The sequence below is a fragment of the Podarcis tiliguerta genome (assembly GCF_965153285.1).
Source record: "Podarcis tiliguerta genome assembly, chromosome: 17".
In the NCBI taxonomy this organism is placed as follows: Eukaryota; Metazoa; Chordata; class Lepidosauria; order Squamata; family Lacertidae; genus Podarcis; species Podarcis tiliguerta.
In genome coordinates, this window is record NC_139550.1 from 826255 (window position 1) to 853608 (window position 27354).

At 44.9% G+C, this 27354-nt stretch overlaps 1 protein-coding gene across 6 annotated transcripts; it reads right to left on the bottom strand.

Annotated features, from left to right (window-relative positions):
- Positions 1–26218, bottom strand: ATP6V1A (ATPase H+ transporting V1 subunit A). Of its 6 annotated transcripts, none has more exons than XM_083419997.1 (15): positions 26040–26218; positions 17034–17132; positions 15454–15582; positions 14158–14372; positions 13852–13989; positions 12857–13008; positions 12064–12226; positions 10855–10963; positions 9085–9207; positions 8865–8979; positions 6989–7052; positions 5481–5684; positions 4587–4681; positions 3645–3816; positions 1–2297 (listed from the first exon to the last, which is right to left on the bottom strand). In XM_083419997.1, the coding sequence occupies exons 2-15, from the start codon at positions 17113–17115 to the stop codon at positions 2205–2207; spliced, it is 1854 nt and encodes a 617-aa protein (XP_083276123.1). In that variant the 5' UTR covers positions 17116–17132; positions 26040–26218; the 3' UTR covers positions 1–2204. The 6 variants fall into 6 exon arrangements, with proteins under 6 accessions (XP_083276123.1, XP_083276121.1, XP_083276124.1 ...); XM_083419995.1 differs by having other exon boundaries at positions 26045–26187; XM_083419998.1 differs by having other exon boundaries at positions 17034–17128; positions 26045–26165.
- Positions 26219–27354: the final 1136 nt, after the last annotated feature.

Below are 27354 nucleotides of genomic sequence, written 5' to 3' on the forward strand. Positions count from 1 at the left end.
TATATTCTAAATCCATTTTTTATTCTCAGTTACTTCAACAATGTACACAGTTTCTAGCAACAGATAATGTACTTACTATACAGGCTTCCCCTCCCCTACCCACCTTGTCTCATTCCTCCACTTTTTGGTGAACCAAGAATTTGCAGCAGCAGAGGAAGTAATTTTTCTAACACTGAAAAACAGACACAAAACAAGGAGACAAAATATATATATGAAACTGAACTGGCCAGTTTTAGGCAGGTACAGCACAATAAATAGACATCTTTATTTCAGATATAGTTCGTAAAATTTTACAGCATCCTCTTAAAGTAGTTATCGGTTTCATAGGCATGAAATGCTACAGCACAGTACAGTCAATTAGGTTTTCAGCAAAAGTGGGTTTTGCACAAATCATTCATACGCCACGCTTGAGGAAACTGACACTCAATACAGAACCAACAATAATGTCAAGATGCAGTTAGGTTTTAACTGGCATTTAACTTAAAGACAAGATACGCCTGGGGGTTAGGAACCTAGAAACTTCCTGGCAATGTTATTTTATTTTTGGGTGGAGAGAGATATGGAGCATTTAACTTGTACAAGTGTCACCTGCAAATATAACAATTCTGCAGGTCTGTTAAGTGGGTTTTCTGCTGTTTAGATTAGGAAACTGACCCGGAAGGGGCATTAGGTGTTTTTTGCTAGGAACCCGTGTTTTTGCAGCAGTGACATGATGGCACTAGATGTTTATTCAGTGAAAACTAAGGTTCTTCTTCATTATTGAAACTGTAATCAGAACATGAGCACCAGGAAAAGTAAATAACTTCTCCAAGGTGAGAAAATACTGCCCTGCACACTAGAAGGTAACAGCCATATTGCCCAAGTGTCTTGCAAAACAAGACTAGCAGAGCAAACGTCCCAAAGTCATCAGCTCTGTAAAATGACAAATTCTCTATATTCTCTTACTCCACCACAGGGATGGGGAAACCTATGGGCTCCAGCTTTTGTCTGCCTACAGCCCCTATCATTCCTAACCACCAGCCATGCTACCTGAGACGGATGGGAGCTGGAGTCCAGTAAAATTCAGACAGTCAAAGGCTCCCCCATCTAGAGATGGGAAAGCCTGGGAAAAAACCAGGAAAATTGAGGGGGGACGACTAGGTCTCCCCCCCCCCAAAGCTGCCCCCCCAAAAAACGGTTTTGGGGGAAAAATGCCCCCCCCATTTTTCCAGTTTCCCCCCAGACCTTCCCCTCTCTACCCCCATCCCTACCCTATATAATGTTAAGAACTACTGTTCCGCTCTTCCAGTGATTGAAATAAAAACAAAAGTAAAAAATGTGTGGCTTCCAATTTTGCTTTAATCGTTGCGGTAACTGTAAAGAATAACGCAGGCAAGGAGGCAGAGGAGAGGACTGCTGCCTTGGCCCACTGAAAAACAATGATTAAGTTTCTGCCTTGTCCCACTGCATATAGGCAAAAATATATATTAAGCTGCAGCACAGAGATGTGACTTAATTTCTGTATTTGGGGGTGGAGTGATCTAGGAAGAGAGTGGAACCTATTACTAGCTGGAAGTATCCATGGTTGTGAGTAATAAATGTAATCCGTATTTAAGGAAAATTTTGCTTCCTCAGATAAGATGAGCAGAAAGATTGCTGCTGGGCACTCCTCTTTGCCCCACAAACCTGCAAATTTTCAACACACTGGATGAAACAGGAAAATAGTGAAATAATATTGTAGCTAAGTAATTTAAACTATAGATTTGATTTTTTCCAGGGTAGCAGCAGCAGCAACATTGAAGTACAATAAATAAATCCTATCTCTGATGCATCAGAATTGCCTCAATTGAATAGCAGTAATCCAGGAAAAAGGGTTCAAGTGCCCCAATGCCATCTATACATATACAGCAGCATATGTGGTTTTTTCCTCTCTTCCCAGAAAAACTCTTGAGCTCCCCTGGTTCTCTTCCAAAGAAAGGGAAACTGCCGGCTAAGAGGTCAAATCTGGTAAAGGAGACTTTCAACCTCAAAGGGACCTTTACAAAACCTGTTTTACGCTCTTAAGCTCAGATTTACGCACACAAACACACAGCTATCAAACTAAATGGGAATGTTTTCAAAGATAAAAGGAAATCTTCAGTGAAGTGTGCATCTTCTATCCATGGAAAAGCAAGAAGACGGAGATGAGGAGCACACTCAGTTGGGGCTCCAGAAGAGTTGTGACTCTAGTCTTCCAAACTGCGGAACGCATTCTGCATGTCTTCAAAGAGCTGGGCGTAGTCTGCTTTGATCTTTGCCTCTCCATCTTTCACTGGGTCCTGAAATTGGACAGACCAAAACTCAGAAATTGCTGGGGCTTTGTGGTCCATTGTCAGGAAGGAGGTTGCCAGGAGTATTTCCTTCCTAGGCAATTTCTACCCCCAGTGCCCATATATGAGCTTACATTTGTCAATACAGTGGTGCCTTGGTACTCAAACAACTTGGAACCCAAACACTGTAAACCTGGAAGTAAGCGTTCCGGTTTGAGAACTTTTTTCAGAAGCCGAACGTGCTCCATTTTGAGTGTTACGCTTCCAATTTGAGTGCCACACTTCCAATTTTGGTGTTACGCTGAGGTCTGTCTGTTTTTGCTATTTTGCATTTTTGTGGCTCTTTTTTTGTGACTTTGTGGAACCCAGTTCAACTACTGATTGATTGATTGATTGATTGACTGACTGATTGATTGTGTGTCTGCAGTACACTGTTTATTGCTTTCATTTTATGGATCAATGGTCTTGTTAGATAGTAAAATTCATGCTAATTGGCTGTTTGAGAGGTTGTTGTTAATCATCTGGAACGGATTGCTTTACTTTCTATGGGAAAGTGCACCTTGGTTTTGGAACGCTTTGGTTTTGGAACGGACTTCCGCAACGGATTAAGCTTGAGAACCAAGGTACCACTGTACATGGAAGGCATTCTACTCTCCTCTTCCCATTGGATTGAGGTAACACAGTTTTAAACCACTGTCTGGATGGGCTAGAAAAAAGCAAAACTGTCAGCGTGGACAACAGCCATGTTCATCCCAGAAACAGCCAACTGCGGCCAGGGCAAGACTAGTCTAATCACTGATCTCAAATTGATAAATGAAATAGAGGAGAAGAGACTGTGGATCACTGTGACCACTAATGTAGCCCTTTCCTTAAGTTTTGTTATTTTTAAAAGGGGTAAGGCTCAACTGGAGACAATTTTAATCTTACTTTATAGCTCATGTCAAACGACCACATAATAACACAATGGCCATTATGCTCATTTGCCTTCAGTAGTAGTAAAGCTCTGCTGGATTAAATATTAATTACCTCTGGTCCACTTTGGTGGAATCCCGCAATGTGTTTTAAGTTTTTACTCTGCTAACTATACATTGGAATCTGCTCTGGCTTATTTATTTAGTAGAATTCTATGACACAATAACCTGCTGGCAGTGGGAGTGAAGAATGGAATATGAAAATTGCCTACTTCATCTTTTTGTTTTCTCTTAAATATAAAAACACAACACTGCCAAGTTGGGCCTCAAATGCTTGCCATCCTGACAATGTCCTCACACTACCCAAAAATGGAGACCGTCTAACACAGCCAGGAGAAAGAATCTCGGTTTGTTTTGCTGTAACTCCCCCACGCAGAGGACATACCTTGAATTTCATTGATGTGAGTCGGTAAAGAATCTCATTCATGTTCTCTCTGATGATGGCCCAAGTGATCTTATTGTCACTCTGGGCAGTGGTCTCAACTGCTCGACGGGCCATATCATAAAACGCAATCATGTTGGACAGTATTCCCACTGTCTTATAAAATGGGCAGAACCTAACGGAAAAAAGCAGAGAAGGCTTGCAAGTCCTGTCTTAAGGACACATTTGTGAATGAATAGGGTGAGCCTGTGACCTGGACTCGGGAACTAAAGTATTAACCATCACAAAAGAATGGCCAGGCTGCCCAGGTAGGGCAATCAGTGACAATTAACAGATGTCCTGGCAGACAGGATTTCTGCTGTAGACTGCCTCCTTCTGTGATGTATGTATGATGTTTCAGGGGGTGGTCTTGGGCAGTTTCAAAAGTCTATATAAGGGCTTGCGCACCATTGTTCAGGGTTCTCCTCCCTCCTACATGTGGTGAGTGGGGACCCTGTTCCAACAGTTCCTTGAATAAAGATCAGGCTTACTAGCCGCTTTGCTTCTCAATATTCTCTGGCTGGCCCCTGTTTTCTCCTACCGATAGGGAACCCACTTAAGGACTCTATATGGGCTCCATAATATCCCATAAGGGAAAGGGAGCAGCTTTTCTTATAACACTACCATAAGCTCAATAGATTTCTACAGGTTAAGGAATTCCAGGGCAGCTAATCAAATCTGAAAGCTGTTCTTGCTCCTGCTTTCTGGAGATGACATTTTATTCTCGGCAGCAGATGAGTCACGGAACAGCAAACTGCTGCAGGAAGACACCAAAATTCTAACGCCCTTCTTCCCCCATGAAAGTTAACTGGGAAAAGTCTAGCGTAACACTGTCTACTTCTTCAGTGCCCATTTCTTCAGCTCCTGAAACATCAGAAACTCTTGTGAAAATAGATAGCTGCAAACCTGTCATATGGAGTGTAGCCATTCTGTTGCAGGAAGTCATCTTTAATGAGCTTGGCAACTTCCAATGTAATTTTGTCTGTTTCTGCCAAGGAAGCCTAGAAGTGAAAGAGACTCGTTAGCTTCCTGGCTCCCTGCTGCTCCTGAAGTTACAGATTCATTTATTTTTATTTTATTTTAAAAATTCTCTAGTCCACATTTCTAGTCCACCTGTTGCTGAATCATCTGTCCACCATATTTCCCAACTACAACTTCTGTTCCGGCTTCTGATAACCTCCTCATCTCCGGACGCTTCTCATTTACTCACTGCCAGTCCTTAACTGCTCACTCTAAGCCTTGTTTTGCCAATAAGGGAGAAAAATCCCCTTTGAGAGGGAGCGTATCATAATTTGCATACCAGCACCTACCACTGTTTTAGGTCAAGGGACCCCTGACCATTAGGTCCAGTCGTGACCGACTCTGGGGTTGCGGCGCTCATCTCGCTTTACTGGCCGAGGGAGCCGGCGTACACCTTCCGGGTCATGTGGCCAGCAGGACTAAGCTGCTTCTGGCGAACCAGAGCAGCGCATGGAAATGCCATTTACCTTCCCGCCGGAGCGGTACCTATTTATCTACTTGCACTTCGACATGCTTTCGAACTGCTAGGTTGGCAGGAGCAGGGACCGAGCAACGAGAGCTCACCCCGTCGCGGGGATTCACTGTTTTAGATGCTAACTAAAATGTTTTAGTCCTGCCGCTATCCTCGCCCAAGTCCTTCCCCCACCCCATTGATGCCAAGAGGCAGGCATCGTCGCTGGACTGTATTGCATTATCCCACCGACATGCCTATAGCCGTTGAGAATATGGAGGGAAAATGTCTCCCCCAAACATTGCTCCCCCTGCCACTCCTCTACTCACCTTCCCCACCAGCTGCACAATCTCTGCAAGATCCTCCTCTTCCTGCAAGATCTCCTTTGCTTTGGTCCTCAAGGGGACAAACTCTGGGAAGTGCTTGTCATAGTACTCGTCGAGAGCGCGTGTGTACTTGCTGTAGCTGATCAGCCAGTTGACAGATGGGAAGTGCTTCCGCTGAGCAAGCTTCTTATCCAAGCCCCAGAACACCTGCCAAGCAACCAGGCTTTTATTCATTTAGTCAACTTACAGGCGGCTTGCTACACAATGCGGGTCTCTCTCCAAGCAGTTTGCAATAAGAAAGTCAGAGACTCTAAAATAACCAGGGTTCAAGGTCTCTAAAACACACAGCAGAGCAATACACACATACAGATGATAATAATAATAAATCACCACTGATAAAAAAATCATTTTTAAAAGAAGAAATACTGACTTCTGATACAAACTAAAAACAATAAACAGTATAATCGCATGATCCAGAGATCAACTGTTGAGAAACCCCCAAGTGAAAAAGGCCATTTTTCATTCAGTGTCTAACACCGTCCAACAGTTGACATACCAACTGAAGCTGACTCCTTGCTACTGAGGTGATCTAATGACTACAACTGACCTTGGGGGTATCCTGAAACTATGTATAAGAGGGAGTGTAAAGGTAAAGGAGACCCCTGACCGTTAGGTCCAGTCGTGACCAACTCTGGGGTTCTGGCGCTCATCTCGCTTTATTGGCCGAGGGAGCCGGCGTACCGCTTCCGGGTCATGTGGCCAGCATGACTAAGCCGCTTCTGGCGAACCAGAGCAGCGCACGGAAATGGCGTTTACCTTCCTGCTGGAGTGGTACCTATTTATCTACTTGCACTTTGATGTGCTTTCGAACTGCTAGGTTGGCAGGAGCAGGGACCGAGCAACGGGAGCTCACCCCGTTGCGGGGATTCGAACCGCCGACCTTCTGATCGGCAAGTCCTAGGCTCTGTGGTTTAACCCACAGCGCCACCCACGTCCCAGTCAAGAGGGAGTGTAACCCCATCAAAACAGGAAGTTTCCCAACTCTTGAACCCAGGAACCATTCACCATAAGGATTCAATTTCAGATGATTGGCTCTCATCTAGCCCATCAGCCCAGGTAATGCATGGCCCTGTCAATTCAGATGTTAAAGAGAATCCCTCTAATATCAGCTCCCCTCTCGTTTCAGGTGTCCTGTGCCCTGGATATGAGCTGCGCCAAACCTCTGTTGCCCTCTAGCTAGGCAGAGTCAGTCCTGGGGTGGAGGGAAGACCCCACCCCCCCTTTAAGGGGGTACTTGCTAGAGAATCTTGCCCATCAGCCCAAGAGAAGGTAATTCCCAGAAATAAGTACTGCCCAACCACTAGAGAAAGGCATTTGGCCAAGACCCCAATGAGCCACTGTTGATAGTGGACAACGCTGGGCTAGATGAATCAAGTCACTGGGCACAGGCAGCAGAAGACCACTGGAAAGTGAAGCTTGCGTTCGGTTAAGGAACCAGAACCTCAACCTACCTGAACGATGCCCAGAGTAGCAGAAGTAACAGGGTCAGAGAAGTCGCCGCCCGGAGGAGATACACTGAGCACAGGTAGGAAAGAAGGAGAGGGAGAGAGAGAGAGAGAGAGAGAGAGAGAGAGAGAGAGGTATGAACAGCAGCAATGGACATTTCATGGGGAACAGCAGTTGTGTGACTTGGCAACTCGGTGCTCAGATTTGCACCCCCCACACAACTTCTTCTGAAACACAATCTGAGACAAGGGGGTGGGGGAAATGCCAAACCCAGATTTCATCCTTAATGCAGTGTTGTAAATCATAGTCTAGCATGAACTAGATGTTGTAGAAATAAGCCCAGTCCTTGGTACCATAAAGGTAAAGGTAAAGGTACCCCTGCCCGTACGGGCCAGTTGTGTCCGACTCTAGGGTTGTGCGCCCATCTCACTTAAGAGGCTGGGGGCCAGCGCTGTCCGGAAACTTCCGGGTCACGTGGCCAGCATGACGAAGGTGCAACTGGCGAGCCAGCACCAGCGCAGCACACGGAAACGCCGTTTACCTTCCTGCTATAAAGGGGTATCTATTTATCTACTTGCACTTAGGGGTGCTTTCGAACTGCTAGGTGGGCAGGAGCTGGGACCGAACGACGTCGTGTGGATTCGAACCGCCGACCTTACAATCAGCAAGTCCTAGGCACTGAGGTTTTACCCACAGCGCCACCTGCGTCCTTCCTTGGTACCATACCAAGGGTTAAGACTAATTCAGTGCAGTTACACACACACACTCAAGCCACATTTATCATTTTACTCCTTTCTAGACCACAATGAAAATGTATCTATGTGGCGCGTAAGAACTCGAAGCATAACCATGAAATCAAAGCGAAATATTTTAAAGAAGCAGGAACACAGAACGGGTCACCTGGCAAGAAGATTATCAAACACAATAAATGTAATTCAGTAAAAACAACAGATCCACTGCAGTCTATGACTCAGGATCAGATCCACCCCCAGTGACACTCCTCAGCTCTTCATAGAGCAATGCCCAGTAAAAGTCTGGAAGGATAAAAATGTTTGTGTGGTGTCAGAAACAGCCAAAATCTTGTGACGGAGGTTGTTGCATAGTTGGGATGCCACCACAGAAAAGGCCCCATCCCCACACAACATGCTTCAGGAATAGGTAGGATAACAAGGGCCTCTTCAGCAGATAGAGGGGGAGGTTGATATAAGGAGAGGCGCTCCCAATATTTAAATCAGGTTTAGGGAACCAGCGGCCCTCCAGCTGATGTGACAACAACTCCCACCATCCCTGACCATTGACCACGGCTGGCTGGGAATGATGGGACTTGTAGTCCCACGACTTGTTAAGGGCCACAGGTACCCCATCCGTGACTTGCTCCTTTTTTGAAGCTGCAGTGAAAATCAAGTAGGCTCAGTGAAAGCAGCCGTAACACAGACACATCGAAGCTGACCGGGTCAGACTAGTGAGATTCTAATTGAAGACCTTTATCCAGTTTTGAAGAAGAAAGCACAGAGAGATAGGGTGGTTACCCCCACTCATTAGTTTCCCCTAGAAATGGCATGGTAAGCCTACAGATTCAAATTCTGACATGGGTACTGCATAGTTGGATCCACTAAAGCAGCTTGCTCTGGATTCCACCTTCCCTAGCATGGCAGAGAATCAACAAACTGAATGTCTCCCTCTGGCTTTGTCATCCTCCACTGACTAGTCCTGGACTTGCTTCCTAATGACTAAACCCTTGTGCCCCTGTGACCCTGACTTATCTATTTCGCCTTCCTTATGTCGCTCCTCGGGAGACAGGGAATGCTCTGCTTTGCACAAGACAGACATTGCCAATCCCAGCTGAAGAAATGAAGGACCAAGGGACTTTGCTATACTTACGCTCCCACAATGCTGACGCTCCCTTCCCTCTCTGGGTTCCCCAGACACTTGACTCTGCCGGCCCGTTCATAGAAAGAAGCCAAGCGGGCGCCGAGATAGGCTGGATAACCACTGTCTGCAGACATCAACAAATGGAAAGTTAGCTTCCCCAACCACAGGAAGGTTCAGGGCCTTTGCTGGAGAAACCACCCAAGGCGGTCGTCAGAAGCGGAAGGCTTACCAGCAGGCATCTCAGCCAGGCGTCCTGAAATTTCTCGAAGGGCCTCCGCCCATCGGGATGTAGAGTCAGCCATCATACTGACATTGTAGCCCATGTCGCGGAAATACTCAGACAAGGTGATCCCTGCAAAAGAACAAGAATTGCAGGTCAGAAGTCACAAACAGCAGAGATCCCGGCTGATGATGGCTTAACTTAGAAACCTCCTAGAAGCATTTATAGACTCTCAGATTTGTAAAAAAGTAATGGAAAGGTAAGCGCCAGGAGGAAAGTTTCACCACTTGTTTCAATTCTCACCTGTGCCCTCCAATATTATTTGCAGACCATTTTGTCTCGTGTTCTTGCCCTTACCACTACAGTCATACCTTGGAAGTCAAACGGAATCCGTTCCGAAAGTCTGTTCCACTTCCAAAACATTTGGGGGGGGGGGGGAGCGCAGCTTCTGATCGGAAGCCGTGGAAGCCCCGTCGGACGTTCGGCTTCCAAAAATAGTTCGCAAACCGGAACAGTCACTTCCGGGTTTGCGGCGTTCAGGAGCCAAAACGTTCAAGAACTAAGCTGTTTGAAAACCAAGGTAGGCCTGTATTTCATAGCAGCATTTACATGTTCCTAGACAGAAACCCAGCACCATTTTTAAATTTTATTTATTACAAAATTGGAAATAAATAGAAATACCCATCATACTGTAGGGCAAAGGGACCAGACCACTTTCTTTTAGCACATGTAGTTCTCAGTTAACAATAGCCCTTTTTCTAAGCACATTGCATACACAGCATTAACACTGTTGTTTTCCATTGCTTTGGATTATTACAATTTTTGGGGGTTACTGATGTTTATAGTTTACAGATTAAGAACAAAGAGAGTCCAAAGAGAGCCCGTCCCAATTCTGGCACCATTGTTGAAAAAATTGCGTCCCACTTCACTGTGCGAAGTTCTTTTTATGTCCTTAGTCCTCCAATACAGTGGTTGGTACCTTGGCTGTTGAACAGCTTGGCTCCCGAACAAGTCGGCTACCAAACACTGCAGTGTTTTGGTTTGCGAACGTTTTTCAGAAGCCGAACATCCGACGTGGCTTCCGATTGAGTGCAGGAAGCTCCTGCAGCCAATCGGAAGTCGCGCCTTGGTTTTGGGAGTTGGACGGCCTCCTGGAACAGATTAAGTCCAAGAACCAAGGTAGCACTATATTTAGCTTCACTGAATGACAATGAAGAGAAGGACAAGCCAGGGAATCACGTCTAGTTGAAAAGTAGCAGCCGCCACAGATGCGTCAGAACTGGAGGTGCTGATGCCATATGACTTTGTTAGGGTCCCCTTCCTAGGGGAGACAACAGAGGCTCAAAGGCTGTAACCGTAGGCACATGTCTTCTGGAATGGTGAGGGGAGGGCAAGTAACTGAGGCAGGTACTGAGGTGGAGACCAGGTGCAGGTAAAATAAATATCCATGCCAGTCCTCATCCCTTGAACTGCACAATGGGGATCTCTGATCCTAATGAAGGGGCCTAGAGAGCCAGTATTTGGAACAGAGGCCACTGGCACTGGGGGGGTGGGAGGGAGACAGGGTACCTGCCAAAACTCTTGTCTAGCTCTAAAACCTTCCCAACTGAGGCTCTGCCCAGGCAGAGGGACTGCAGAAACCACAAAGGAGAACCAGCGGGAGGTAATTTACTACAGGCACCAATCTCTTCTACAGCAAATAGCAAGTCTTAAGCACAGAGTAAAATCCTTAATGATAAACTTAAGGACCAAATAGCCTTTTGTGCTCTCAGCTCTTACCAGTGTAGATGGAAGCTTCCCTGGCAGCGACAGGCATGTTGGAGGTGTTTGCTACCAGAGCAGTTCTCTTCATAATGCTTTCGACCTTGCCGTCAACCTCCATTGTGAGCTGCAAAGGCAAGAGAAACAGGACTGAAAATCCGCTGGAAAATATGCAGGTAAAAAGAGGCACATTTGACAAAATTCGGAGAAATAAGAGGGTTGCAAATTAATTGGTCCAAATCAGAGGCGATGATATTTAACTATGATGAAGATGAAAAATGATTTTTTTTTGGAAGGAAATAAAAATAGATATAACATTAAGAAATGTAATAAAGTAATTGGGAATAAAAATAACAAGAAATTTTGAACAAGAGAATTTCAACAAATTAAAAAAGGAAATTAAGGAAAAGCTGGAGGAATATAAGAAAATTAAGCTTTCATGGTTTGGAATAGTAGCGATAATTAAAAATTTTGTCTAGAATATTTTTTTTATTTAGAATGCCACCAAATAAGATATTGGAGACAGAGATAAAGGTTTGGCAAGGTATGATCAATAAATTGTGTAATGGAGATAAGAAACCTAGAATCAATAAAAGAAGATGGTATAAACCTCAGAAACAGGACTGAATCTGCTGAACATAATGACCCTATCTGGGCATTCGCCTTATGTGTGAAACCTACATGCATATATATACATATACAGAGAGAGAGGCAGACAGACAGACAGAAGAAGCATGCACACAAAACCTCCGCAGGTAGATTAAGCACCCTGCTCCAGACCCTCGCTATCCGTGAGTGGGGATGAGAACAGAAGGATGGAGGTTAGCATACTCAGCCACCGCTCTCCCTGCTCACGCGTTATGTTTTACATGAGAGCAGAACATCTAAATAAGGCCAATGGCATGAATTCTTCTAAATGTAGGTATGAAGGGTCATTAGTAAACACTGAAATTCAATTACAGAAAGAGTCTTAATTGGACTGCTTCAACATTTCACTTCCAAACTCAGGGTTGCCCTATATTCCTATTCACATGTGCTCCATGGTTTATGGAGAAAACTAAAATGGAATATTAAGATTGCCCCTTATAGCTTTGTTTACTCAATTTAAGTCAAGCTAAATCAACTTGGACATTAATGCCCTCCCCAAATCCACATACTTTGCTTAGATTAGAACTGGATTGAGGCACAAAGTTTTGCTTGAACAGCATTCCCATACCCAATACTGACCTCGGGGAAGTCTCTGAGAACTTCAGACATTTCATTTCCTCGTTCCCCACAGCCTACGTATATGATAACATCGCTGTTGGAATATTTGGATAGAGACTGAGAAATCACAGTCTTTCCGCAGCCAAAAGCCCCAGGAATAGCCGTCGTGCCTCCTTGAACACACCTAAAGGAAGAAGATTGACTGGATTAGTATTTTAACTTGGAGGGAAAGACACAATGGACAAACAGATAGAAGGGAAGTGCAACATATATTTTTAAATTGGCACAAGTCCCAAGATTTAAAGAGGACATGTTGAGTCTGACCATTTAAGGTATCCTGCCCTACTCCAGCAGTATTTAAAATGTCAGAAGCGTAGCTGTACCCTGTGAGCACTCTTAATGAACTTTGAAAGCCACATTGGAGCTCCTTCAGCTAAAGAGTGAAATAAAAATGTTTCAGAGAAATATGGGTCTGTTATAGCAAAAGCAGCAAACAGAAACCTTTGCTCTTGCTTCTATGTAAACTGGCACTTTGCATGGGCTGTATATGTTTGCTTGTTCTTGCCCAAACCCCTTTCTCTCTATATGCAATGATTGAAACGGAAAACACAACCGAAGACGTGGTCCAGCATTAACAGAAAGATCTTCAGCTTTTTAATATTAAAATCTTTATTGTGGTTTTAGTGCTCTAAGCATGGCACATACCCTTATTCCAGTTATGCAGTCAGCGACAGTTCTACTATACATAACTGGAGAACTTTTCTACTAAAAGAAGCAGCAAAAAACAGACTTTGCAATCATAGTTGCTACTTACGGAAAGAGTGCATCAAGGACTCTCTGACCCGTTAAGAGAGGGTGATTGGCGGGCAACTTTTCTGTGACAGGGCGGACTTGCCGTACAGGCCAGACCTGGACCATAGTGAATTTCTCCTTCACTCCCTCAAACTCCAGCTCCAACACAACATCCTGCAAGAGGGCGGTGAAACCAAGAACAAACAAGATGTACTGGAAGCTCTGCTGGCAAAAAGTCAGCTAGGATGACGGCATGCTGCTGACTTCAGCAAAGTCATGTTGATATTAAAAAGTGGGGTCCTGGTGTCATTTATAGTCAGGAAGCAAAGAGGTCTGCTGGTGGTGGCGTCAAGCCACCTCTGCAAGCTGCCTCCATGATGGCAATTTTGGCATCCCTCAAGCAACCCTTATCTGCCAGGAATTTGTGGGAGTCAATAGGACTCCCTGGTGGTGGAGAGACAGAGGGAATTTTGCCAAGCCGGGTAACCTGTCTCTTCCCTGCCCAAGAGATTGCATACTCTGGACAAGTGCTGAGGCAGTGCTTGTAGAATATGGAGGTCTACTGGAGAGGCCACAGTTGTCTATGCAGAGGGCATAACAGAGTGCATGGCCTCATAACAGAGCACTGGAGTTTTTCTTGCACATTAAGTGTATCAGTGAAATTGAGTCTATCGTACATTCACCACCTCCTTCCCTAATTAGGCCCATTTTTCACACACACACACACACACAGACATGTCCTGGCTGCTGGGAAAGCAAGCCTAGCCAAGGCAAGAACACAGGTGCTAGAAAAGGGAGAATGAGAGGAGTTTTTTTCTCTAGCTCCACTGCCTCCCCCAACTTAAAACACAGACCTGCAGAGACTCCATCGTTTGAGCAAGCGCAAAAATTTATGAAATGGAAAGTGTTTCCTCCAGTGTACTACCATGCCTGATACAGTTCACACAAAACCCGGCATCCTGCAGGGACAAATCATTAGACAGCAGAGAAAAACTTATTATTTGAAGAAAAACTTACAGATGTGTCGTAATTCCCAGGTGGAGCAATGTACGTCACCGTCCCCCTGTTTCGCGGGGGCAACATGATCTTGTGTTTGATAAGAGAGTTTTCAGTCACTAGGCCATAAATATCACCGCCTGTGATATGACTGCCAACCTACAAGTCAAAGAAACTGCTAATATTAATATACAGAGGTATTATAAGTCCACAGTACGAGATGCACTAAAAACATTATGGATACCCAACTGCAAAGAGGGTCAATTCAGACTGGTCAACAACGCTGCCAAAAGACAATCAACAGCAAACATTTTCTCTGTAACTTACCCGCAGGTTTTTGACAGGTGAGAAGTCCCATTTGAGATCTCTGCTCAGAGCTGTCACATTGACTCCTCTGGGGATGTAAATGCTCTGGGTTTGATTGCTGATGTCTGACAGAGGCCTCTGAATACCGTCAAAAATGGCTCCCATGATTCCAGGGCCAAGCTCCACCGAGAGGGGCTTGCCAGTACGAAGTACGGGGTCTCCTACAGAAACACCAGCTAAACAATTGGTTAAGGAAGGCATCCTAAAGGTGGTGTCCAAGCTAACTAGAAATGTATTAACTGGTTCACTAACCAATTACCCTTCATGGGGGGGGGGGGTCACAAAAAACATCTTGCAACGGAACTCAGGTTTCAGCCAACGGCTCCCATTCTGGGAGGGAGAAAAACATTTTGGTGAGCCAACAAGTACAATCGTACTTTGGTTCTCGAACAGAATGCATTCTGAGAGTCCGGAACTGTTCGAAAACCAAGGCGCAGCTTCCAATTGGCTACAGGAGCGTCCTGCAGCCAATCGGAAGCCACGACGGATGTTCGGCTTCCAAAAATCGTTCGAAAACTGGAACACTCACTTCCGGATTTCGATCGTTCGGGAGCCGATTTGTTCAGGAGCCAAGGCGTTTGAGATCCAAGGTAAGACTGTATTTTCAGACATTCCAGAGAATAGCAACAAAGTTGTTTCAACTCCAGAGGTCTTTGACTTAACATAAACCATCCCGGAGAGTTTAGCAAGCCAATGTGGTTCTGAAGGTGGGCAGAATAAAGGTTGGTGCTATTTTTGCCTCCTCCTGGGAAAAAGGAAACGAGTCGCAGGCCATACTACAATGAACTGTATAATTCTGATAAACCTAGTGTGATATCAGTCTCTCTAACCTTCTACACATCACCCTTGTTTTGCTTACTTGTTTATACTTGTGGGGTTTTTTTTTTTTTTACAATTTCAAATACAAAATACAATTGTAAACCAAGAAAACTTTAATAACAATAAAAAAGAGCTAGGGTTTTGTTTTTTAAAAAATACAAAATGAACTGCTCAGTTCCCCAGGCAGATAGGATTATTCCCATTATGGATGGGGTTCCACTTGCCCTTAGGGATCAAACTAGCAATCTGGAAGTAATGCCAGACCAAGAATGGTGTTCTGGTGTCTAGGCAATAACTTTGGCCCAGAAGCTTTGGCTGGTACGCCAAGTGCACCCACTACCTGAACCCAAGGATCTTGGCTCCCACTGAAGTCATCGTCCCATTTTCATTTTTACATACCCCTGAATGGCAGAAATCACACACCAGCCAAAAGGATACAGGTTTCCTCATATACCTGAATAGTTGCCATGTCCCCCTCCAGACGGATAATTTCTCCAACAAGTTCACAGTGGCCAACTCGGACCAGTTCATACATGGCTGCACCTGCCATGTTGCAGGCAGTGACAACTAGGGGAAACAAAAGAAAGAGATGAATGCAGATTCAACTGTGATTTCCCGTTGGAAGGTAAAGGTAAAGGGACCCCTGACCATTAGGTCCAGTCGTGGCTGACTCTGGGGTTGCGGCGCTCATCTCGCTTTATTGGCCGAGGGAGCTGGCGTACAGCTTCCGGGTCATGTGGCCAGCAGGACTAAGCCGCTTCTGGCGAACCAGAGCAGTGCACGGAAACGCCATTTACCTTCCCGCTGAAGCGGTACCTACTTATCTACTTGCACTTTGATGTGCTTTCTAACTGCTAGGTTGGTAGGAGCAGGGACCGAGCAACGGGAGCTCACCCCGTCGCGGGGATTCGAACCGCATACCTTCTGATTGGCAAGTCCTAGGCTCCGTGGTTTAACCCACAGCGCCACCCACATCCCTTCCCGTTGGTAGGAAGGGACAATTCAGTAGCTTTGCATTTTTAAATTTCTGCAAATACAGTGTTTTATTTGCAACTGGAAGCAGAGCCCAAAATATTGCTGTAATGCATGAAAGACTCCTATTACTGAAGTGGTAAGGTAACCACGTGTTTGGGCTTCTCCGCTGTGAGTCCTGGAAGACCTGCTCCCTGTCTTGCTAGCCTTTTCCAACTGGCCTGGGAGGGTGGGGCTGACTTACTAAAGCTACAAAATCTGGGGCTGCTGAGCAGACGAGTGGGCTGAGGTGTCATTTGGGGAGTTTTGTGGGGATAGCAGTTGTTGCCGCTACTGATATTAAATTTTGCATCTTTATTTTAGATCTTATGATTTATATGGAAATGTTCAATTTGGTTCTGTACTCTTTGACGCTTTGCTTTATAACTACTTTTGCTATGTTTGTAATTATACAATTCGTTTCCGTTTTGCAAGCCACCTCGAGCATGGCTTGAACTGTGGAAAGACAGTCTACAAACAGAATGATGCATGTATGTTCCTTCCTTAAAGAAAGGTAGATGCCACGAAGCAGGGTTCTAGCCTAGCCTTCTCCCTGGCATGCTACTTTGTAGAGCAATTTTTGTGTGTGTGCAGAGGAGAATGCTGTCATGAGGTCACAGAATCATAAAGTTGGAAAGCTGGAAAAACCACAAAGTCTAGTCCAACCCCTGCAATGCAGGAAACTTTTGCCTAGCCCAGGGCTCGAACCCATGACCTTGAGATTTGCAGTTAAGACATGCAGTAAGGTCAGCAAGAAAGGAGATGGCTGGTGGTTCCTAATGTCACAAAAGCCCTGATGTTCAATCTATGCAGATTTGCTCTTCCTTGGGAAAGGGGGCGTTTAAGGGACTCCATCAGGTGAAAGGATGCAGGTTCCCAAATAACTCCTATCCTTCTGTCCAGAGCTTTCAGACCATGCCTCTCCTGGACACGACTATGGAAGATACTTCTTTCTCAGCACCATTTCACTGCTGCTCGTTTAAAGTAGACATACCAAGGGCACTTACCAGGTCCTGAAACTCCAAAGACATAGCCAAAGGCATCCTCTCTGTCTTCATCACGTACTTTGGGAAGTTTGGAGAAATCCATCTTGACTGTCCAGCTAGCTGAGAAGAAGGGATGAGAAAAGTCTAGTTTGCATTTTCAGGTAAAGGTAAAGGGACCCCTGACCATTAGGTCCAGTCGTGACCGACTCTGGTTTTACTGGCCGAGGGAGCTGGCGTACAGCTTCCAGGTCATGTGGCCAGCATGACTAAGCCGCTTTCTGGTGAACCAAGGAAATGCCGTTTACCTTCCCGCTGGAGTGGTACCTATTGATCTACTTGCACTGGTGTGCTTTCGAACTGCTAGGTTGGCAGGAGCTGGCAGCTCACCCTGTCACGGGGATTCGAACCGCCAACCTTCTGATCGGCAAGTCCTAGGCTCTGTGGTTTAACCCACAGCGCCACCCGCGTCCCTTTGTTCGGTTAGCCTACATCAAATCACAGCAAGGCCACTCGCAATTAGCGCAAAGTGGAATCCCCCCCCCCACATTACATGCATTCCCTCACTTTTTGAGTCTGAATCTTGTGTTCCCCCCACAACTGTCAGTTAAGTAGCTGAGGAACTATGCAGGACTGTATACCAAGGTTCTTCTGCATCTCAAAGTGTATACAAAATCTTGCCATGTAATAATCAGAGTGCTGAAGAACTCAGTAAATATTCTTTTCAGTTCCCTATTTTAGCTGCTGATCTCTGTAGAATGCCCTTCTGGCTTGCACTCTTTATAAAGACTTGAGGAATGAGATTATCGCCCCTCTCTTATTGTCCATTCTGGGTCGCCCAACCACTGCCACAGCGTCCTTTTTCCTGGCAGATCAAGAGGAGCAGATGACAGCAACGGTTGCAAGGTTTTTAGCTGGGGCAATCAGAATAAGGTCCACTATTTGACTACTGATTCAGGAGCCTAAAGTGTGTTTCATGTAATCAACTTTTTTTTTCTGTCCTTTGTATATTGCACTGCTGTTTTGTTGCTATGGCCGATGGGTGACGCAAATAAAGATTCATTCAAGAAGGATGTCTGTGAAAATCTGTGGGTGCACAATACGCAATCACAACTGCTAGCTCGGCAGCCCTGGAATGTATTTGGTGTTGAGGAAGCTCTCAACACTACTCAGACATAGCTACAAAATACGTGTGCTTATGGTTCAAACATTTGCTGCAGGCCTTCCTTTGTGCTGATCTTAAGCACCACCAAGATAGCCTTATACAACCCTGGCTACCTACAAGTGTTAGAAATTAGCCAGGCGCCAGGTGCGTTTTGCTACTGCCGTGGGTCCAGTTGCCACCACCTGGGAGATCTCTGGATGCCCGGTTGGCGAATGAAATCTCCATCTGGCCGGTCCCCCCCCAGCTTTCTTAAGCAGATAAGCAGAAGAGCTTATTTATTGCATTTATATCCAAACTTTTCCCCCTCCAAAGCATAATTCAGGAGTTACTCCAGAACAGAGGGCGCGGAGAAAAACTATGAATAATTAGCACACTGTGAGAAAACACTCTGCCCATAAACAAGATGGGAGTATATTATGGTAACATATTTGGGTTTTGACCCTTTCAGCCAGTTCCTTTTCCCTTAAACCTGTTTTTAACATTCCCACTATTTTACGAAGCTATCCACTTACAAAGGTTACACACTGTTTTGGAGATCGGCAAATGGGAGTTGCAGAGATGAATACCGTACACACATTTATACTACATCCTTTAAAGAATTCTGCTACATTAAACTTAAAACACATTTTCACCCATAACATGGCACGTTGATTGCCTGAGATCAATTTTAGCCAAACCAAATAACCATTTTACAGTGCAACGCTTAATAAGAGGGTTACCTTGTCCAGCTCACACTGGGGAGTCCAATATGTTTTGACCTAAGTTTTTTTTTTAAAAAAAAGACTGATTTTTTTGCTGCAAAATCTGAATCAGTTTGAAATTAAAATCCCATGTGTGTCGCAATCAAGATTCTCGTCCAAAGAAAGCAATGCATGGTAATATACAAAAAGGTCCATACCTTAGGGGAAGCAACAACAAAAAATATCCACCAGTCTTATGAAGGAATCCAAACACAAGCTCTAAGAAATCAGGAAAAAGCAAAATGATTTGCCTTCCTGGCTCCGAAGAGATAGGAAAAAAGGCATTTCAGGAAGACACAGCAAAGAAAAGATTGTCTGCTGACCAGATGAGTCATCCCTCCCTCCCAAAAAGGACTGCTGCAAGAGCAAGTCACGTTGCTCAAGGCCCAACTAAATTTAAAATGTGCTCTTTTTGAATTTCAACACACTCCATCGTGCTGAGGCTGAAAGCAAAATCAACTCTCAGTCACAAGCTGTTTCCGTGCTTGGGCAAGACCCAAAGAACAGAGACACTGTTTTTGCTATCTCAAGAGACCATTTATAAAACGATCAAGTCAGAAAATAAAATGCCTCTGTTTTATTGCATTCTTCACTTCTGCAGAACTAATGAGTCACTGTCGAGTCCACTGACTTTAACTGCAGCAATTACCTTGTGGGGCAAGAATGGGGATCTGGTGACCCTATGAAATTGTAGTCCAGGTTAAGGACCCCTAGATAAAGGGGTCCAGTCTAAGTCAGGTCAAAGGCAACTATAGGGTTGTGGCGCTCCTGTTGCTTTCAGGTCAAGGAAGCTGGCGTTTGTCCGCAGACAGCTTTCTAGGTCATGTGGCCAGAAGGACTAAACTGATTCTGGTGCAACACAACACCGTGACGGAAGCCAGAGTGCATGGAAATGCTGTTTACCTTCCCACCGCAGTGGTACCTATTTATCTACTTGCACAGGCGTGATTTCGACCTGCTAGGTTGCAGGAGCTGGGACAGAGCAACGGGAGCTCACCCCGTCGCAGGGATTCCAACCGCCGAACTTCTGATCGGCAAGCCCAAGAAACTCAGTGGTTTAGATCACAGCGCCACCCATGTCCCTTTAAGTCCAGGTATGGCAGAAACATTGCCCACACATTCGCTCAGAATATGTTTTTGAGCTGTAAAACACTAATTCCACACATTATTGCAATCATATATGAACAAATGTGGTGACACAACCAGGCACTGATCCAGACCTGCTTAGCTGCAGCAAGGTGGACTTCATGTGCTTTCAGCTTATACCAATGGGGACATCCATATTTTATTACAAAACCTTACTGCTCATGAGGGGTTGCTATGTAACAAAAGAAGCTGCCCCCTCCCATTACTACAGTGGTACCTTGGTTCTCAAACTTAATGCTTTCCTGAAGTCCCTTCCAAAACCAAAGCGTTCCAAAACCAAGGGGCGCTTTCCCATAGAAAGTAATGCAAAGCGGGTTAATCCGTTCCAGACAATTAACAACAACCCCTCAAACAGCCATTTAACATGAATTTTACTATCTAATGAGACCACTGATCCATAAAATGAAAGCAATAGACGATGTGCTGCAGTCACACAATGAATCAGTAGCTGAACTGGGTTCCACACAGTCACAAAAAAAGAGCTGCAAAAACAAAAATGCAAAATAAATAGCAAAAGGAGACAGACTGCAGTGAAACAGAAGTGTGGCACTCAAATCGGAAGCATGGCACTCAAAATGGCGCACGTTCAGCTTCCGAAAAAAGTTCGCAAACCGGAACACTTATTCCAGGTTTGCAGTGTTTGGGTTCCAAGTTGTTTGAGTACCAAGGCGTTTGAGAACCAAGGTACCACTGTACTTTGCCAATAATCCTAATCCAAAAATATCAATACTGCCTAAAGCTAAGGAAATCATGACAACTGAATGACCCTTGCAAGCCTGATTCTTCCAAGCCTTTAGGGGAGGATAGCTCTAATTCTCCACTGTACTACAGCCAGTCCAGGCACTGCCAAAAAATAGTTAAATCCAAGCCATCATATACACATTTTGAACCACATTCTTCCTTTAATGACTTCAAGTACAAATTTGGTGGTGTGAACTATTGTGATACAATTGCCTATTATGCATTTTGCCCTCTCCTTTATAATTAAAAAGCTGGTTCAAACTCCCACATAGAAAAGATTGAAATTTTCAGTCAACAGACTTCTCCTTCAGCATTCAGTATCTTAGACTACTTGAACAATTGGGGCTAAATGCATTGACAGAGGACCAAAACATTCTCGACCATTTCTAAAAACTCCTGCAACACAACACTAGAGACAATTGTTTCAGAAGAGACCAAACCTAATCTTTCTAATTTGGTTCCAACTTCGCCCCAACCCAGACACACTAGTTAGATCAGAAAGAATGATTAACAGTGAATGACTAACAGTGAAACATACATGAATTATTCTCTTAAGTCTATTGCTTGGCTTGAGTTGTTCCATTCTACCATACAACAAACTGCTTTGCAACTAAAGGAGAATCAATTTTCCCAAGGCAAATTAAGCATTAAGTTGATGGAAAATAAGATGCTGGACTTTGGACTGATCCAACAAGACACTTCAAATGATCTTATGCCATATTATTAAAATTAAAATAAACAGCATATAAAAATACCCAGCTAGTGTATTAATGGAAGGTGCAATTTCAAAAGAAGTACCACCCCTGCTTTATTGGCCTATTACTTTTATATGTTTATATGTGTAGAGAGTGGGGTGAAAAGGATCCAGTTTTGTGTCATGTAGTTTAAAGAAGCTGTTCAAGATTTATGCAAATAGAGATTGCAAGGAGAATTAAAAGCAATGTTCTCTAGTGGAGCCAGCATGTCTAAGAAAGAGGTTTCTGAAGAAGGGTTCCATATTACATAACTGGAAACCCCTTAAACCCATAATCTAACAAGAAGACCGAGAGAGGCTTACTGCCAAATTTACACAACCCTTTTAGTGTTTTCTAGGATAGAAACACCATTTAAGGATATATAGGGTGAAATTCTGACAATACTAACTACCTCTGTGTTTGGCGGACAATATTTCTAAAAGGACCTGAATATTCTCCAGAGGCATCAAAGGTATTCAGTAAGATTTAGAAAAATGCATGTTCTTCTAGGTACTTGCAAATGTGCGTAAGAACTGCGATGTTCATTTAGCTGTTAAGTCCCATTCTTCTCAAAGGGGTTTATTGCTAGGCAAGTGTATAGGAATCTAAAGCCATTTCTTAAATATCTAGTGAAGCCGTCCAAAACAAAATTAATATTACAATTATCAACAACATCAGAATAAAAGAAGGAAGAAGCAAACCCTTACAGCGGGTGAACTGGAAGAGGAACTTACAAAGAAATATGACTCAAGAAAGCAAGCCAAACCCCAAGCTGCAAAGGGAGGCATAGCTATAAAAAAACCCACAGATCACTAAATTAATCTAATTGGAAATGTGAACTCCTTCTTAACCACCAGACCTTGAGCAAAAGCAACTCAACCACCAGTCATGCCAAGGAAAATATTACTATGAGCAACTGTCATATTATCCAGCATTTGACTGCGGCTATTCCCAATACCTTGACAAAAATGATTTTACCTAGGAGCAGACAACTCCTCATTGTTCACAATGGGCCCCAAATCAGAAACATAAGAAAAAGCCAGCTTCTTGGCATGGTTTTAAAAAGGGATAATTAGAAAGCTTTCTTCCAGCCTAATTTCTCCCCAGCTTTTTGAATTAGAATAATAGAATCTTAGAGTTGGAAGGGACCCAGGGGTCATCTAGTCCAACCCCCTGCAATGCAGGAATCTCAGCTAAAGCATCCATGACAGATGGCCATCCAACCTCTGCTTCAAAACCTCCAAGAAGGTAAAATGTAAAGGACCCCTGTGAAGTTAATTCCAGCCAAAGGCAGCTATGGGGTGCCGTGCTCATCTCGCTTTTCAGGACAAGGGAGCTGACATTTGTCCACAGACAGCTTTCCGGGTCACGTGGCCAAATAAGTAGAGTCCACAACCTAAGCTTATTTATGGAGAAGCTGTTCAAAACCACTGTTCAAAATCTGGGCCTGTTTAAAAGTGCAGGGGAACAACTATGGTTATGTAAACACATAGGATTTGAAGTGCCTAGGGCTCATTTTTTCAGAGCAGTTTTGCACATACAGTGGTACCTTAATTCCTGAATGGCTTAGTTGTCAAACAAATTGGCTCCCGAATGCCACAAACCCGGATGTGTTCTGGTTTGTGAATGTTTTTCGGAAGCCAAACATCCGACATGGCTTCCAATTGAGTGCAGAAAGCTCCTGCAGCCAATGAGAAGCCGTGCCTTGGTTCTCGAAAGATTTCGGGAGCCGAACTGACTCCCGGAACAGATTGTACAGAACAATTGTACATATATTTGCACAATAAGCAGGCGTTTGAGCAGGCATTTCTATATATGCTGTCTGTACATACAAGTTTGTACGTTCACAAAGTCGTGTGCATCAGTGTTCTGCCCTCCCCTCTCTTCAATTACTCTATCCATGCCCCCTAAGTGATGGAAAGAACACAGCAGTTCACTGCACCCTATGCAGTTTCTTCCTTCCTTTCGTAAAATAGTGCATCTGCCTGTATGTTAAAATATTAAACAGAAGTGCTTCAGGTGCCACCAGCATCAGAGGGGTGGTGAGCGACTACTGGAGGAAGGTCCTTTTTAGTGTGAGACATCCCAGCTGTAGAATACTTTCCCCAGGTAGACTCACCTTCATGTCTGAGACCTTTTCTTTCCCCAGGCTTTTAACCTAATCAGTTTTATCTCTGCCGATTATTTCTCTGCTCCACTTTAAAACAATGCAACACCTTTTTTTTTATTTAAAAAATGTGTTTCCTGTAATTGTTATAAACCACCTGGGAACCTATGGAAGGTCAGGGTACAAGTCCTTTACAATACACACCCAGAGACACAGATGCACTGGGGATCTACCTCTGCTGTTTCGCTTTTGCAGTATTTTGTTTTCATGGCTGCACGTGGGTAGTAGCTTGCTGCAGTTCTCATTTATGCACCTCTCCTTCTACAATGTCAACGGCCACCACACATGCATTCATTATCAGGCCTCATGCAACACATTGAAATGTCAACCGCATTGTTACGTGAAAGTGCAATTTTACACAAGTGAATGAATACAGAAAGCAAGTCTTATTTACAGAACAAAAACAACAACACCCTAAAGCTCCTCAACCACAGATTTCTAACTAAAACAGCCAAGACATAACTGAGGCAAGGATTTCAGAGGAGGGAAATGCCCCACCTCTGTAGTGATATGAATTTTCATCCTGTTTTTCTCTGTAAGCTGCCTTGAGTCCCGTCAGGGAGAAAGGTGGGGTACAAATAAATATGATGATGGGTTAGTGACCGGCTGTAGGGTGGTTTTTTTTTGTTTGTATCCGTTTGATTACGAGACTTCCCCTGCTGTTTGGTGCCGTCTCGTCAGGAACAAGCACCCAAAACACCGCCATATAAGCCCCCCGTTTTCTTGAACTGGCCTAGAGGAGAGGACAAACCTAGACAGCATCTTAAAAAGCAGAGACATCACCTGCCAACAAAGGTCCGTATAGTTCAAGCTATGGTTTTCCCAGTAGTGATGTCTGGAATTGAGCTGGACCATAAAGAAGGCTGATCGCCAAAGAATTGATGCTTTTGAATTATGGTGCTGGAGGAGACTCTTGAGAGTCCCATGGACTGCAAGAAGATCAAACCTCTCCATTCTGAAGGAAATCAGCCCTGAGTGCTCACTGGAAGGACAGATTATGAAGCTGAGGCTCCAAGACTTTGGACACCTCAGGAGAAGACTCCCTGGAAAAGACCCTGATGTTGGGAAAGATGGAGGGCACAAGGAGAAGGGGGCGACAGACGACGAGATGGTGGGACAGTGTTTTTGAAGCTACCAGCATGAGTTTGACCAAACTGCGGGAGGCAGTGGAAGACAGGAGGGCCTGGCGTGCTCTGGTCCAGGGGGTCACGAAGAGGCGGACACGACTAAACAACCAATGTTTTAAACGTACCTGCGATCTCTTGATGAAGGGCTGTATATCAATTTAATAAATATTAACAACCATCCGTTGTTAGTCGCCTGAATTTGCAATAATAATAATAATAATAATTTATTATTTGTACCCCGCCCATCTGGCTGGGTTTTCCCAGCCACTCTGGGCGGCTTCCAACAAAGATGAAAAATACACTAAAATGTCACATATTAAAAACTTCCCTGAACAGGGCTGCCTTCAGATGTCTTCTGAATGTCAGGTAGTTGTTTATCGCTTTGACATCTGATGGGAGGGTGTTCCACAGGGTGGGTGCCACTACCGAGAAGGCCCTCTGCCTGGTTCCCTGTAACTTGGCTTCTCGCAGTGAGGGAACCGCCAGAAGGCCCTCGGAGCTGGACTCCAGTGTCCGGGCAGAACGATGGGGGTGGAGACGCTCCTTCAGATATTTATAATTAAGTTTAGGGGGGGGGGTCATTTAATTTCACTGCACACAGGTGGTGTGGTGATAATAAAGGTTCATTATTATTACTGTTCTCGAAGCTACCAGCATGAGGGAGGCAGTGGAAGACAGAAGTGCCTGGCGTGCTCTGGTCCAGGGGGTCACGAAGAGGCGGACACGACTAAACAACAACAACAACAATATTTGCCAGGTCAAGTATTATCCCTCTCAGTGAAGTCCGTGATTGGATAGGAAACTGCCCCCCCCCTTCTTGCCCAGTTTGGAATGGCCGGGCTTTCATTGCAGACCTTGCAGTGGTGCAGCACATCTCAAGCAATGTATGAGAGCAGAAGTCAGGTGATGAGACACACACTATGGACTCTCTCTGGCCCCATAGGAAAGAGCCAGGACACGACTCAACCACGACGGTGGTGGGGAGGGAGATGCTAAGCGTTTCCTCCTATATGGGGGGGGGGTGTGAGGCGATATTTCGCCCTCTTTGAGGGGCCCCCGGAGAGAAAGGCGCCCTTCAGCGCAAGGGCGAGGAGGGAGAAGCGCTGCCGGGGTGGGAACGAACCGCCACAGCTCCTGGGAAGCTGCTCGGGCTGCCCGCTTCTCAAGGGAGGGAGAGAAGGGCGGTGAGGCGGAGGCGGCGGCGACTCACCTCACCTCGGGCGACTGACTGGAGCAGCTCCGCGCGCAGTGACTCAGGAAGCGGCTGACCACCGAATGCGCCCTTTTCCCCGGCGGACTAATCCTGCGGGCGCCTCCGGAAGTGACGCGAGAGCACTTCCCGTCGAGCCTCTCGGGCTTGGGAGGATCTTCTCGCGGCGCCTGCGCGCTTGGGGCGGTAAAGTGTCGTAAAGGAAAGAAGGGGCGGGGCGCCAGGTGGAGCCAATGTTGCGACGCGCTTGGAGGGCGGCGGCGGCGGCGGGCCTTTTTTTCCCGGCCCGACGCGCCGCCTTGAGCGCTTTGCCTCACAAACGGGGGCTTAGCCCCGCTGAGGTACGAAAAGGGTAGAGGTGCGCATCGTCCGGCCCGAGAAGGAGCTTCCGGGTTCGCGTCGCGCGCGGTTGAATAAAACTCCCCCGCCGAGTGAAAGCGGCCCGTCGTGGGAGCCGGTGCGGGAAAGCCAGGATTTCATCATAGCTGTTTGAAAGCTAGAGTGCAACGCCCAAATAAAAGAAGCAGAGAGCAGGGCTTTAAAAAAAGCTCATTTCGTGTGAACATTTTTTTAAAATAGGTTTTTAAACATTGGGAAATGGCCCTCCCAAAGTAAATGCAAAACCAAAGCAAACACTTTAATGCGCTTTTACACAAGCGCGCGCACATATATACAGTGCTTTTTCCCCTGGGGGGACACATGGGTACGCATACCCCTAAACATTTTGTGAATCTTTGTACTTTTGCCCATTTAATGTATTTATTTTTCACGATTTGAATTATAAAATGGTGGGTTTTTTAGTCAAAATGAGAGTACTAAACATTTTTTTAAAGAAAAAAAGCACTGCATATGCATGTTGTTTAGCCGTTTAGTCGTGTCCTCCCTGTTAAATTACACTTTGCATTCAATGCATATTTAATTAAACTAGCATATGCATACACAAGTTTAATTAAATATGCATTGAATGCAAAGTGTAATTTAACAGGGAGGAAAAAAACTTTAGCTGATGTTGACACTGCTGTTTATCTGTGCTGGGGCAGTTTAGTAATTGTGAGTTTTCACTTGTCATATGTAAAATGATCAGCACAGAGTTCTCCCCCGCTTTTATATTTATATTAATAAATGGAAACTCTCCAATATTTGAAGGTGACTGCCGATATCATAATACCATTTATGCAAATATATGGTACAACTGCATTTAGAAGACTCAACAATTCTGGTCGCCTCACTTCAAAAAGGCTATTGTAGGGTTGGAAAAGTTAAGAAAAGGGCATAGAGCGATTCCCCTATGAAGAAAGGTTGCAGCATTTGGGAC